This window comes from Mangifera indica, chromosome 17 (genome assembly GCF_011075055.1).
Source record: "Mangifera indica cultivar Alphonso chromosome 17, CATAS_Mindica_2.1, whole genome shotgun sequence".
NCBI classification, from domain to species: Eukaryota; Viridiplantae; Streptophyta; class Magnoliopsida; order Sapindales; family Anacardiaceae; genus Mangifera; species Mangifera indica.
In genome coordinates, this window is record NC_058153.1 from 826,577 (window position 1) to 842,149 (window position 15,573).

Below are 15,573 nucleotides of genomic sequence, written 5' to 3' on the forward strand. Positions count from 1 at the left end.
GTTTGGATCAAAGACATAGAGTTCAACGTAATTTCTTGAATTGAGCTTGAGTCAATGGTTTTTATCTCAAACTCGAGCTCGATCCTCCAACCCCTAATTTCTTTGAGTTTAAGCTTTACACAAACTCTAACGAATCAAGCTCGAACCAATGATACTTAGCTCGACTCAGTTGCAACCCTAGCTATACGCAATTAATATATACACACACACATTCAAAGTGCAATTGAAAAGAATGGAGTAACATCAGGCCTTGGCTCAACTTAAAATCTGTCATAAAACTGCAATAACTGCAAGTTGCATATGGATGATGATAATACAACACATTGAAATGGTAGAAAGGCTGATTAATAAGCATAGTTACAGAACAATAACAACTAACCATTCACTTGTACTCAAATGATGGCACTGGAGGAGAATCAAAGCTCTCCAAGACCTCTGCCTTACTTCCAGTACTCTTTGCTGATTTCTCCTTCTTACCACCGAAAAGCCCTCCAAACCAAGAAGAGGAAGATGGCAATGGACTCTCAACCATTGAAGGGGCTTGACCTGGCAATTGCCCCATTGGATATCCAGGTACACCAGCCATGTTTGGAATTGGCTCTTCCATGATGGGGATGTTCTGTGGTGCACTCAGAACCTTATTTAACATGATCCCAGCTCCTTCAATCAAAGCAAGTAAAACCCCACCAAAAATTGCTGATCTGGAAGCAGCACCGAAGCCCTGACGCATTGAAAGAAACCCTCCAGTGGCAGCACCAGCTATGATTGAGTTCCATGGATCCTCTTTCTGTCGAACATAGACCATTGTGCAGTCAAAAGTGGAGAAGAGGCCACCCCACACAGCAAAACCACCACCAACACGAGGTGCATTCATGCGTACAGCTTGAGTGCCTCCAATTAAACGCGCTCCAGAAGGAGAGTTATATATGCCTTTTAAGAAGTGGAATGCTGCACCTCCAACTGCACCCATTCCAAAAGCACCACCAACATCATCAAGAATACGGTCAGGACAAGGCTCTCGAGAGGTTTCTGGGGTCCCCATAGAAGCAGAAGAAAGAATATAAATCTAGCACCAGTGCACACCTGCACTTAAAATACAAAGAGAAGTCAAGAAAAAAACAGAGACTAAAAACCTGCATTGATTTAATTTTATACACACACATTGGCTGTATCCCTAAACATATAACAAGGATTTTGGTGTTTCATACATCAAACTCAAGGACAAAAATTCTGAGTATTCTTTGATTAAACCAATTGATATATCCAGATCATATATATACATATATATAAACTACAATATAATCAATTCAAGCAGTTCATAATAACGTCTCAGAAACCATACTCCTACCCAATGCTTTCATAATCAGACTAGGTCTTGACCCAATCAAGGGCTGATCCAGATACAACCACTTTAATGGGCCAAGAGGACCAGTGAAGTCGTCATGATATAATTAAAATTTTGAGAATGTTTTATTTAATATACTTTTTTTTAACAAGAAACCTCACTCAAACCAGATCAACTCTACGAGGCCGAACCAACCACATCGAGCAAAAACAAACCTCTGATCTAATGACTGGCCCACAATCATTGGACTATGCAAATCAAAAGTTTAATCATAATATGTCGTTAGAGGAAACTTGAACTTTATTTATTTAATATACTTAGTAGATTACGTTCAACAATAAATGTTTTCAGCACTAAATGTTTTCAGCACAGAGCTGCCTCTGCCTCTCTACATCCTGGTCATCCCAGGTTTGGAGTCTATTCGTTCTCAATTTTAAATAAATCATGCTGATGTTCGTATTATGATTCGACCATCTAGTCCAGTCCATTTTTTAAACACTGTTCCTATCCGGATTAGAAGAAAATCTAAGACATAAATAAATAGTCAAGGAAGCTATCAATGAGCTAAATTTGATAATTCGATCATAGTTATCAGCGAAATTAGAATATAAAATCCTAAAACCCATTATCGAGCTGAACCTCTGTAATCAAGACTTAATTAAGAGAAAAAATACAAGTGGTGGAAAGTAAAAATAACAAGGAACTTTCTTCTTTTTCCTGTAATTTGTTTAACAAATAAATAAAATGCATTACAAAAGTTCTTGTACATTCTAGGGAAACAAACAGAAAGTGATCGAATCGGAAGGTACCTAAAGAAAACCTTAATTTGATGATCAGACGAAAGAGACCGCCGAGGAGAAACAGCCACCGCAATTGAAAGGCGAAAGAGCACGCTCATGATTTCAGTTATTTACAGAGCACCCTTAACTTCTAAAATATTGACATGTACCCAATATTTGTGGTTTTCCCTTTTGACCCAAGATAATGGATGCCTTGCATCATACCCCCCTTTCTATCAAACAATCTCAGTTTTGTTTAGACCATAAAAATAATTTATCAAATTATATAAACACTATGGCTATTTTTAACTGTCGGAATTCAACAGAAATGTAAAAGGAATTGAGAATGGAATGCATCTTTGGGTGCGCCATACCAATACTAATACATTGAATCTTATAAGAATTTTAAAGTTAATCATGTTTGAAAGAGAGAAATTACCAATATATATAGAGAGAGAGGATTGTGTTTTAACTTATCTGATATAATGATTATAAATTTAGTTATTATGTCTTAAGATATTTATCAATCAATACGAATAAGATCCCCAGTTAAAAAAAGACATTATCAAAAAAATAATATCGTGTAATAAAAACTATAATAATAGTTATATTATAAAATACTCTTGTTGTCCACTATATATAGTGATTATATATGAGATATTATTCAAGATTTTGTATGAATAGATAAAAAAAAATAAATTTTAAAGTGGTTTGATTCGCTACAATTATATTATTTATCTTTGAAGAAGTTTGTATTTATAATAATTATAAAAACTAAATAAATTATTTTATTTCTATTTGTAAGATCTCTATTAAAGTGATTCGTCTTTCTTTTTCTTTCATTTTATCTCTATGTAAACGGATAGAGATCAATTCAAATCTAAAAAACTCTATTTAAGATCAATTCGAGATTGATAAGTTAAGACTTAAATTTAATTGAAAAATAATTTAATTTTGAATTCGATTCAAATTGATTTAAACTCAACTAATTTTATAAAAACGAGTTCAAATCTTGAGTTAAACTTACCGTATTCGATCCAAGCTCTGAACTAACTTAAATAATTTGAATAGAATCCAACCCTTCTAGGAGTTTTATTCTTAATACATGTCAATGCATGTTTCGTCTATGTAAGATTTAGTCATGGATTGGATGTCTATATAAACCATATCCTTGTAGTGATAGAGTGTGGCTTGATTTGAACAGTAAGCTCAAGATGGAGCTTGGTTTGTTTGAATCATTAGAAAAGATAAAAATCCCTCGTATCCACATGAACTATTAAATGGACTCATTCACAGGCAGAGCAACTTGGATTTACATAGCTTATTCTACAAAGGCTATGGCTCCAAGACCACGAAAAACACTAACTTCAACTTGAAATGTTCTCCTATACCATCTCCGAACAAAAGGAGGCAAATTCTACAGAAGAATAATGGAATTTAATCCTTACATATAAATGTTGAAGTCATCCGGTTAAAGCCTTCCTGTGTTCACTGCAACAAACTGAAACCAGAGGCATTAAGCAGCCTTTAGTACTACGCTAATGTGAGCCCACCCAGAAATTAAAATTTGAGCACCCCTTAATTTAGAACAAAAGTGAACTCACATGGAATACCTGCAAGTTCAGAGCTCTTCAGAGCTAGCAGCTTCTTCACTGTGGATATGAACATGCTGCAAGAATATGTTTCGATGAAAAATGTCATATATCTATAAAATGAAAAGTGATATCACAATACAAAACATAAGAATTTGGTTGGTTTTACAGTGTGGTGAATTTTGTAACTGAATGGTGGTGATTTAGCTTATGAAAATTAGGGGCTGATCCGGTTTGGGCTGGAGCCAGAGCTCGGCAATTCGGATTGATATCAACTAGTTTGTTCATTTGATGACATTGTTTATCTTAACGGTGGCATTGTGCGTTAATTCAAACTTGAACTGAGCATTATAGATTTGATTCAAACTTAAGCATACCTCATGTTCAGCTCAACTTGAATCGAATCCACCCTTAATGAAAATGTTGGAATTTGATTATTTAGTGTGAAAAGTAATAGACTAATAGTGACAATATGCTTACTGCCAAGGGACATCACCAACCAGCATCCAGTCTCCTTCATTATCCTCATAGACTAGAGTATATTGATCACTTTCAGCAACTGAACTTGTAAATAATTCCAATTTTTTTGTCTTGTTTTCTTTTACAGCAGCAGGAGGACCTCTCTGAGCTAAAAATTCGAAAGCAGAATCTAATATAGAACCACAAATTTATAACAAGAAAGCACTGGGACTAAACGGAAGTGAGTCTGCATGCACCTGCAAGTAAACCTTTGAACAGTTCATCAATAGCAAAGGAGAGCTGCTCATAGCTGTTGTAGGCACTGAGATTTATTTTCCTTCCATATTGATCTTGACAAACAAATTGTTTTTGGAACTTTCAGGTTTTTTATCACTTCCCTCCTCCAGGATTTCAGAAGCTGGCTTTGACAAGCTGCTGTTTCCGACATTTTTCCTGAATGAAGCAACTGGAGGCCATCCAACTACTGGAGCAACTTCACTCCTGTTTGTATTAAAGGAACAACCAAAGAAGCAGAAAGGAGATAAAAAAATTCAGTGAGCCTTTTACTAAAATTCCAACTCAACCAACATCTTGGAAGAATAACCCTGTCTAGAATTGCAACTCTTTGTTAGCATAAGATTGTGAAGAATTTGCAGCAATCAAAATATTTACAGTAAAAGAGGAGAAAGCATGGTAATTGTAGAAAACGGACAAGAAACAGTATAAAATCAATAAAACAAGTAGTCATATTGTAAAGAGAAAAACCACACACGATTTATCTTGATTCACCCAAAAGTGTGTTATATCCAATTGAGTCAATATTATTGAATATTTTTCATCTCTCTAGTTACAATGAATATATTTACTACAAAATTAATCATCCTTAAACCAAATCCTATCATGATCTTATTACTAAACAACCCTTTTATCATTCTTATTCCTACCGGGAGCAGGGCCTTCGCCCACTGACCAGACAGTAGAACCTCTTGTTGTGTCAACATAACGTCTTATAAATGAAGTGATCACCTATTCCATCAGTAAGTAGTTATTTACCATATAAATTAATTCAATATTTTTAATTAAGCATCCTGTAGTGGGATCGTTTAATCCAAAGGCTGTTTGCTTTATATGAAAAAACAATTAACAGAATGATTATGATTAGTTTCTATCATATGGATGGAGAGGAAAGTAAGAAAAGCAGGGCAAAAACCGTTTATTGGAGCCATTCATCAAACATGTTTTTGCAGTAGCTGAAGAAATATCAATACTAGAACAAGACTTCTTATCCAGGCACTGCAGGACTGCCACTCTGTAGTCACATGGTTTTGAATTCGATGATTCCTCCGCTTTACCAGCCAACCCTTTGGACATCGATATGTCCTCAAATGCTCTTTTGGTTCCATGGACGCCGCCATTGATATAACCAAAGAAGAGAGGAGGCTGGTCTTCACCTGGAGGACCAAGCCTCAGTTCCAACTGAGGATTTTTTTCCATATTACTCTGTTTATGAAATGGAAATGGAAAAGACTTTGATGGAAAAAACTATATATTGCTTCAGTTCTTGTACAGAATAAAAGCACTATCACAAATATTTATTGGCATACTCACTCTCAGCGCTATCACATAGGACGAATTCAATCTGAACCAAATAAAGTTTGGGATTAGTTTAAATTCAGATTAAATAAATATCCTCCATAAAACAAACAGTGTCATCGCTAAACAAACAAGACCGGTAATACAAGCCGAACTAGTTCGGATCAGACCTACTATAAGCCACCATGGCATAAATTACAGAAGGCAAAAGCACTATGTCCCACCCAAGTTTTGATGCAATTTTAAAGTTTCACCCATGGGTTTAAAAAACCTAAAGTTTCACACATGAGTCAACTCAAATAAAATTTTTTATTAGAGGTAAGGGTAAAATTATTATTTTACTAATAATATTAAAAATTATATAAAATTCATTATATTTCCCTTTCTAAATTTTCAAAACTAACAATTTCTCTTTTTACATAAAGTTTTTTAACTTTGAAAAGTAATATTTTCCCCCCTCCAAACCTCAGGGTTTTTTTCTTCTCCCCTTTGCCACCATCTTCAACTTCGATGACCTTCTGTCTCCATCCTAAACTAGTGGTCAACGCAGGAGAAGCGACATAGAACGGATTACCAAGAGATCCAATGACAAAGAGATTTGAGATCTCTTTGTGTGCTCCAGATTTTTTCTCCTGTATCAGCCATCAGTTTAAGGTGAAGAGGGGAGATTGTCAGTATCAGAGATGATGATCAGAGAGATGAAGAAAAAAATTAGAGGAAAAATATAACTTTTCAAAATTAGAAAACTTTAAGCAGAAGTGAAATTGTTAGTTTTTAGTACTTAAGGAGAAACATATAATAAATTTATATTTTTTAATATTATTAATTAAATGATGATTTTATCTCTATCTCTAAAAGAAAAATTTAATAACAATTAACTTATAAATGAGATTTTGAATTTTTTAAACTTTGTAAATGTGACTTGGAAATCATATCAAAACTTGGTTGGGAGATAACCCTTTGGCCTTTATAGAAAGATTGATAATCCTGTACCGTACTAAAATGGAAAGCTAGCAAGCTAGTGTCGATCTATGATGAGTATTGTTTGACTTCTTTCAACCATCGTTCTCAAAGTCAGGTCGATTGGGCCAACAAGAGGAAATGCATGGAGAATCCTTGGCTGAAACCCACTCTAGAACTATTAACAAACAAGACCCGCATGGAACTTGTGAAACATAATCAGTAATATTCAAGAGGCTAATTCTAGTCTTTCTTCTGTGAGGCTTTCTGCTAGTTAATGCCTCATGACCAAGAAAACATTATGTTTTGTGGAGGTCCATAGGGTTAATCCGATCCGAGTCAATGTTTAAATTTATCAATCAATCCGGTTAACCCATCGTGCTGACATGATCATTATGTAAGAAGAAATATATCGGCCATAAGACTCCATGAGCTTGCATGTATGGTGGCAAATCTGCTTATAGGCTAAATTGATTTTTTGTTTTGTTTTGTTTGATTAACTCAATTTAATATGTATATATACAAAAATTTATTTATATCAATGACATGTGGATGAAATTACTTATCTGACCACCGATTAAGACTCGACCGGCCCTTTGATATGATATTGTTTGATATGATTGCACAGAAGTTAGAAGTCATTATAAAGGGATATTAATTAAAATAGACAAAATTTTATCCGTTTAAACCTTTTTAGGCAAACTTACAGTCATTTTACCTTTATAAGTAAATTTATTTGTAATTTCAAAAATACCCTCTCAGTCCTGTATACGTAGGCGCTGGAAGGAATGCTTGAGTGCGTGCGGAGTGCGCAATGCGTACGAGTGCGTACAGAGTACACGCACCACTTCTGTATGCTTATATATATATATTGTATATACAGGGTGCAATTCAAAAGTAAAATACTGTGCATTTGCCTAAAAACATTTGAATTCGCACCAAGTCAACTGCACAAACTCCATCTGTTCAATGTAGCTTGGCCTTGCTCACCATCTTAAGCTAACTCTAAAAACTGGAAATTTCAGAGCCGTGCAAGTTGACATGCTCAAGGTTGATATGACTCTATCCAAAACAACAAATTTGAACCAACTTGAATAATGAACAATAATTTTAAAGAAAATGACGAGTTACTCTAGAATAAGAAGAAAAATTGTTGTAAAAAGAATTGTCAAAGAAAAAGACTTTTGGTGAAATCACCGCAAGCCTTCGAGTGGAATTGTCGAACTAAAGCTTTAACAAATATTGAGCATAACAAAACACTTTTGCTTTCACCATGTGTAGTGGTGGTGGATCCCTACACTCCACTTCTTCAGATACTAATCGATTCTTGTCATGATATTTCACAACTTCTTTCACTTTGAGATAGCCTGAGCTCCACCTCTTGGACCTTTTTGCTTTATTCCCCTATGACTTTTTTTCATCATTTCTTCGATTCTTGTTTGTTATCATCATTACCTACACCTTTGCCTTCTAACCTACAGCCAAATCTCTCTGCTATCCATTTCTCATCTCCTCGCAGCCACTCCTAATGTTTTTGCCAAGTTAAGATTTCTCTTCTTTCTGACACCCGTATTATCGTTAATATCCACCAAATAGTCCACGCTTTAATCGATTACGAAGACAATCATATTGAACGAAGATTTTTGTTACGAAGATAAGACATATTCGTGTGCTTCTTGCTTGAGCATAGCCATAGGCTACTATTCTGTTGATTGGCTATTTGAGAGAAGTCAAAACTATCCCTAAATTGCCTAACTTTTGAGATGCTAACTCTCCATAAATCAGTCAAAGCTGTCCAAACAAACCCAGTATTTCTCTTTTATGCTTGCTTATTTTATAACTGTCCAATCCTACTCCTTGCTACCCGTACAAATCATACATGTTTCGTAACTGCCCAATCTCATTTCATAACTGTCCATAGATATTTCACCTAAATATGAGTCCTAATAGAATCTCACAATGGATGTGATAAATCCTACATTTAAAGGTTTTCTAAAGAACTTAAAAATGATAAAGCAGCACAAAGATTTCTCCACTTGGCAGATTAATACCCTTATAGTAGCATACATTTATTAACAATCTCAAAATCTGAACAGGAATAGTTCACAGCATTATTACTGAAATAGCAGCTTGCATATTCTAACCAGTAACAGGTTCATACAACAGTATAGAGTAAGATTTCTTATCATACTGAAGTAGGCCTTCATGAATAGTTTAGAATGGTATTGAACACCCTTAATTCATATAATGTCCTCAAAGTATTTGGAGGGCATAAAATAACAAGAGTCAGCTTTTTATCGGTCAATGTTTTGCCAGTGAAGTTGTCTGATACGTCACATGGCAAAAAGTGTTTCAAGAAACTAGAGGTGACAACCAGTAATTTATCAGAGAGAACAAAATCATGAAGCATGCTAAACAAATACTCGGAGAAGAAGAACAAGTCATGAAGCTATGTCATTGTAGAAACAAGATAACTTAGGGTCCTTGGGAAGATTTGAGAGAACAGTGTCATATCCACCAAAGAACACAAGAGAAACCAGCTTCATTAAATACTTGATCAATTAAATAACAAATGGTGTGAGGAAAAGAAGATTATAACTATGATGTACAGTGAATAATAAGGAATACAAATGCACCTGCCAGGAAGGGAGAGGTTGAGGCAACTGCAAAAAAGAATTTGTCAGCCTCCAAATATGTTCTTTTTTCAACTCAGCAAGAATATGATAATGGTAGTACTCAAAAAAATTTGTGGGTGATGATGGAGTATCCAAAGGCTAACTTTGAGGTTATTGTAGTATAGATATTTTCTCCAAAAATAGCTGCTACAATATCAATTCCAATCATCTCCGCAAGAATCCCATTGCCTGGTAGACGTTATTGAGAGTAGCATCTGCTATATCTCCAGCTTTTGAAGCACCTTCTGCTAGGACTTTATCCAAATAAGTTGAATCAGATATGATTTCTGTGTAGCGAACCTGTGAAAAAGGAAAACCTAATCGTTTATAGGGCATCATAGTCAGTAATAACTGAAAATTAGCAGTGAAGAAAATAAGTATATTTTCCAACAAAAGAAAAAATCATCTCAGAAAGTTAGATGAGTGGGGCTATTAATAAAATGGCAACATAATACAGAGTCGTCTATCTGGAAGAAAAAGACAACTGGATCTGCATAAAATGAAGAAAAAAATATAAATTGCATGCACTAATTATTGACATCCAAGCACAATATCATTTGATACAAAGACAAAAAAAGAAAGCCTTCCTTTGAGAATTAGCATTCACAATGTAAGAACACATGGAATCAAGCAAAATATACAGTTCTCTGACAAATCATTCATAATTTCAAACAAAATCTTGTGAAAGCAATTTAATATGATGAAATCAGCCTGCTGACTCAGAGCCAAAATTGGTTAACTTATTAGTTTCTCACAATATTAAGTCATGTACACTTACACAAATAAGCTTTGATACACATCAATAACTGACAAGAAAAAGTGCAAGTAATCATCATGGCAAGTACACATATGTCCTGAAACATTAACTCTTTATCTTAATTTTAGAATAAAAGAATAAGACACTGAAACCTGTATAGGATGCAGATGTTCGATCAATGCATCTGTTAAAACAGATTTAAATGTGCCCCAGTTCATATTATGGCATTCCTCTGCAACCTCCTGCAAATTGTACATATGGAAGTTTTTAGGTGTGGAATATATCATAGCAAATATTCTAAGAAAGTGATCGATCAAATTATCATATAAGAATTGTAACTCCCCCCATGTAAATATTTGAATCAGTACCTAGGATGCAAACTATTTACCATGCTGATAAAGCATACCTCTTTTGTCTTCCCTGACATGAGCTGATATATTGAAAGTAGATTGTTGCATTCAGGTCTTTCAGGATTGTCAAATTCCAGGCTGTTATGGAAGAAACACAAATATAAGTCTCTATAAGACCTCATACTATAAACCATCCTAAAGCAAAAGGAAAACATAAGTAACACAAAAACTTTCAACATCAGGATAGATTAAGAATTCACCCTGGAAAAGAGTCAGTTTTGCAACGTTTAATCTTGTTCACTATTACCTACACCACAGAAGCAGAAAGAAAGAAATAAGATTGCATGAAAATCTAGCAAATTAGATATGTTATTTTACCATTACTAGCATATTTAAAATGAGCAGTAACAACACTAAATTAAATTTTGAAAAATCAAATGCCTAGTAAAATATCCCTATATGGCTATAGCAAATACTTATACCAAACATAATGGCTATATTATTGCAATAAAAATATATGTAATCAAAAGTCTATTCACTATTGAATACAATTTCTCTTTTTACAGCTATAGATTTGCTTAATATTGATTACAATCATTTAAGATCAATGAACTTTTATCATATACAATAAGGAGTCAATCCTGAGAGAATGCCCCAATATTGGTTGCTTTTGCAGAATGTAGCTATTTAAAGGTAGCTTTTGACTGTGGAATCACAAAAAATTATTAAACCATTTTAAGGTCAAGTACCAAATTATAACATGTATATCAGAAGTGACTTAAATTATAAATCAATATGGGAAAAAATCCAGGAATTCAAAATCACCCTTTTCTTTTAGATAAGCAAGTTTGAATGAAGGGTTCTGGTACTAATTCAAGATGCTCAGGTAATTTAGTTCACAAAAAGAAACCACTGACTTTAAAGCTCAGAAACTTGGTTCCTCCACTGAAATTTTTCCAACTTAAAACACAGGTACAACCTGCTTAACTGATGTTGTTTTATAGTTTAAAATCAAACACAAGTACAATCTGCTTAACTAATGCTGTTTTATAGCTTCAGGTCATTGTAAAAACAAATCAGCAGCAGGTAGATATGAGATAGCAGATAACAATAGGTTTTGACAATAGGAACATTATTTGCTTTCTGCAGTCATAGTAAAATTTAGGATTCAAATCAAATAGAAAATAAAAAATAAAATCTCAGCCAGTTGACCATGTAACCTACACACTGAGAACAGCGAGACCAAAAGGCTGAAAAAAATACTAAATAATTCAGCAGAAAGGAGCATATCCTTAAGGCTTTAAATTGGAAAGCATCAATAATCAAAGCATACACATGTTACAATATTCAGAAAGAAAGTCAAGAAAACGGCAAAAGTATTGTCCACTCACATCTTTGGGGTCAAGAAGATTGATACGAGACTGATCTGAAGGTGCAGACTTTGACATCTATAGGATTTAACCCCAGAAAAAAAATTCAGTAAGGAAAAGAAGTATTTCAATTATGAAAACAAAAACTATTAGTAGAAGATTTTATTGATTGTTCATTCTCAGTGCTCTGCATGTTATAACTCCAAATCTATAATACTAGAAATACAAGGGTAGATACAGAAAAGAATTTATTTGTTGTATTTACTCCTTTCATTGATACCAAAATATAATAAATACAACTCATGAAATCATAAATAATAACATACAACATAAAGTTCTTAGAACCTTAGAAACACCATCAGTGAGGGACATAACTCGGGCTCCAGCTGGTGGTATTAGGGGTTCAGGAACCTATATCAGGAATCAGAATTAGTAGAGAAGATTCTAGCAGTTAAGTATTTCATGAATTCAACCAGGTATCAAGAAAGAGAATCCACCTTGAAAATAGCACCACCTCGCCTGTAATTAATATGCAAAATGTGAATAACCAAGTTTTCAATTTATGTTTGAATCCGCATGAACAAAATATTAAGATTCTAAAATGAATATTATCAGTGTTCAAGTAAAAAATAAATAATAATTCTTCCTACCCTCCCAACTTTTTCCACTTCCTTCCTCCATATAAATAATTAACACGTTCAGCCAGTTCACGAGTCAACTCCAAATGCTGCTTCTGATCCTCACCAACAGGGACAAAGTCAGACTGCAGTAGCACACTGCAATTTATAAGAATCGTGCTTTCTCAGGATATATATCAACTCATTATATACTTGAAGAGCACAGTTTCTATATCAAATGAGTCCAGGCTATTGTTTAACATGTATTTATATAAACCATGAATTAATTGGCAACTAAGGACCCTCTTTCCATAATGCTGTAAACTAATAGAAATTAGTTTGTCATTCATAAAGAAGACATATTAAAAAATCATACAGAAAGCAAATCTTAGAGATCACCTGATATAAAAGAATATCAGAAGCCATCAAAACTGGATAAGTCAAGAGAGCAACCCCAACATTTTCATCTCCCTGAAAAATAGAAGTCAAAGAAACACAATCAGATTTAATTAATGAAAAGGTACAATTGTAGTATAATACATTGCATTGTTACATGCAAAATCTTAAAGGCAAATAAGTAAACATATTCTCCGCTCATGTTATGAATGGTATAACAATAAAAATTATGGAGATCTTGCAGGAATTGAAATCCAAACCATAATGTTAGCATTTAATTTTATTACAAATATGTCAATGTAAATTTTTTGTGACCCTCAAAGTTGACTGCTTATGTCTGGTCTACGCTTCAGCATGTCGATGTTCACTGAACTGAAGCTGTTTATACTATGGTACAATTAGAAGAAACAAGTTTATACAATAGATTATTTGTTCAAATGAGATTACTGGCTGGGGCTGCTCATCCTTCCTTGAATACTGATCAAGTTCAAACACACAAAGAAAGTTTCATTAACAAAAAGTAATACATACAAAAGGATATGAAGCTGTCACCCAACTGTGCACATACCGCTTTCCGAGATTTCTCCTTAAACTGAATCATTCTGTTCAGCCAACCAATTGGTGTGGCAGAACTTAGTAGCCACATCAATTCTACATGGGCACGAACATGAGATTGCACGAAAACAGAAGCCTGCATCTCCACAACCAAATTAGTTCCGAGTATTTTAAACTCAAATGTCCAGCATAGCTAAAGACACTTAAAGCATGACAAACAAACATTAGCTGCAAGAGACCTTGGAGGTGTCAACTCCACATGCCAAATAGATAGCTGCTGTATCCCTTGTTGCCTTAGATAATTGTTGTGTATCATATGGTAAGGTAATCTGTCATTGAAAAAATAATAATCTTTCAAAAAAATGTTGTAGTAAAAACAATCAATAACTCCTGCAATAGCAATACCCAAATTTAAAAGATAACTACTACATATGATATTCATTAATTTTCCCACTATAGAGATTAGAAAACACTTCAGAACATACCGCATGGAGATCCACGATGAAAAAGAGAGTCTCATAAGTATTCTGCAAAATTAGCACCATCAAAATAAGCATGAAATCATGTAAAAAACTATGAAAAACCATGTAAAAGAAAAGGTCAAGATATAAATTAATAAATCCAACAATTAGTTCAAACCAATATATCTTACCCTGTCTGGTTGACTACCAAATCAATATATGGGAGAAGAAATATCAATTGAAATATTAGGCAACACTTCTGCGACCAGTAGGAGCATTTGGAATATGACTCACTAGCAATGTCTATTACATGAATAATATACAAAAATAAATAAATGTGCCCAACAAGATATTGGAGCAAACAAATGGCAAAAGTATTTAGGATTTTAGAAGAATTTCTTTGGGAAATAATAACAATAGATGAACTACTGAAAGAGAAGTATGAGAAGCAGAAATAGACAACATCAACAAACAGCAGCTAAAAAAGGTCAGAGGATTCATGATATACTTTGCCATTTTAAATATTAAACATTCATTTTCCTTTTCTTTTTTCAATTTACCAAAGAAATTGAAGTAATACCTGAAGTGCTATCCAATTTTTAATGGCACCAAGATAATTCCCAAGGTGTATGGATCCTGTTGGCTGGACTCCAGACACTATCCTCTTCCTGTCAACGAACCAGTCAACTTAAATCTAAATGCTTCGATAGAGAACAATGGAAACAAGTTTAGCTACATGATATTCAGATAACAGTAGATTACCAATACAAGCGTCCATTTACTATTACTATTATTTCTTCTTTTGACATTATAGAACAGTTCAGTCACAAAAATAATAATAACTTTAACCGGCACGTACTAAAATGTGACTATGTGGACGGTACCTTACAGAGCTTGAGGACGTCTCCGGAGCAGCAGTTTGCGAGAGCGAGACACTGCAGTGACAACGAAAACCGCAGCCGCTGTGTCCGATTAGTGAGCGATGCCGACGAATTGACGGCGACATTTTCCAGTTTTTGCCACCGAGCGACCTGCTTGAAAGCATAGCAGAATGTGAATTTAAGACTGATAAAAATAAAAATTAGCGTTCAAATAACTATAAAGGAGGTAACAGTACAGTGAAGAGGCGAGGCGTGGAGATGAGTTCGAGACTAAGAGACAGTGAGAAAAAAGAGCACGCGCCATTTTGGCTCTTCTTATGGTTTGCTTCTCTGATTTTATCCGGCAGGGAACGCTCTGCGACCGGAAGGGGGAGGGAACGAGAAATAGGAAATCTTTTTACCCCCCAAGATTTGGCAGTATTACATTTTCATCCACTGAATTCTTGTTTTTATATTAAATGGGCCGAACTTTGTATTGTTAATAAATATATTCAACTTTACAATTTTCCCATTAAAATGATATATTTTTAAATTTTTTTATTAAATAGACTAATTTATATCATTTTTTATTAAAGTTATTAAACTAATTGTCACAGTAAAAAAAATTAAAAATTTTAGTTATTTTAATAAAAATATTTAAGAATTTAATTCATTTAATAAATTTTTTTTACCATATTAAGAAAAATAATAGCTTAATAACTTTAAATATTGTTATAAAAAAATTAAGGATTAACATAGTTTTCCTTCCAAAATTTGGAAAAAAAAAAAAACAAGGGTTAGAAT

General features: G+C 33.9%; 2 protein-coding genes and 1 pseudogene across 7 annotated transcripts; all 3 read right to left on the reverse strand.

Moving 5' to 3' along the window:
- Positions 1–250: 250 nt before the first annotated feature.
- On the reverse strand, positions 251–2,311 carry LOC123200779 (mitochondrial import inner membrane translocase subunit TIM17-2-like). Of its 2 annotated transcripts, none has more exons than XM_044616157.1 (2): positions 2,155–2,311; positions 251–1,088 (listed from the first exon to the last, which is right to left on the reverse strand). In XM_044616157.1, exon 2 carries the CDS (start codon positions 1,040–1,042, stop codon positions 383–385), a length of 660 nt encoding a protein of 219 aa, XP_044472092.1. In that variant the 5' UTR covers positions 1,043–1,088; positions 2,155–2,311; the 3' UTR covers positions 251–382. The 2 variants fall into 2 exon arrangements, with proteins under 2 accessions (XP_044472092.1, XP_044472091.1); XM_044616156.1 differs by having other exon boundaries at positions 251–1,083; positions 2,155–2,299.
- Positions 2,312–3,315: 1,004 nt separating this feature from the next.
- LOC123200367 lies at positions 3,316–5,794 on the reverse strand (annotated as a pseudogene).
- A 3,447-nt stretch (positions 5,795–9,241) lies between these two features.
- Positions 9,242–15,207, reverse strand: LOC123201088 (tryptophan--tRNA ligase, chloroplastic/mitochondrial). 5 transcript variants are annotated; one of them, XM_044616542.1, is made up of 16 exons: positions 15,027–15,207; positions 14,794–14,940; positions 14,490–14,577; positions 13,934–13,975; positions 13,688–13,777; positions 13,462–13,590; positions 13,341–13,370; positions 12,897–12,968; positions 12,531–12,643; positions 12,378–12,399; positions 12,226–12,291; positions 11,902–11,958; positions 10,771–10,817; positions 10,567–10,648; positions 10,313–10,402; positions 9,242–9,703 (listed from the first exon to the last, which is right to left on the reverse strand). In XM_044616542.1, the coding sequence occupies exons 1-16, from the start codon at positions 15,092–15,094 to the stop codon at positions 9,569–9,571; spliced, it is 1,278 nt and encodes a 425-aa protein (XP_044472477.1). In that variant the 5' UTR covers positions 15,095–15,207; the 3' UTR covers positions 9,242–9,568. The 5 variants fall into 5 exon arrangements, with proteins under 5 accessions (XP_044472477.1, XP_044472478.1, XP_044472476.1 ...); XM_044616543.1 differs by having other exon boundaries at positions 13,462–13,584; positions 14,794–14,943; XM_044616541.1 differs by having other exon boundaries at positions 14,794–14,943.
- Positions 15,208–15,573: the final 366 nt, after the last annotated feature.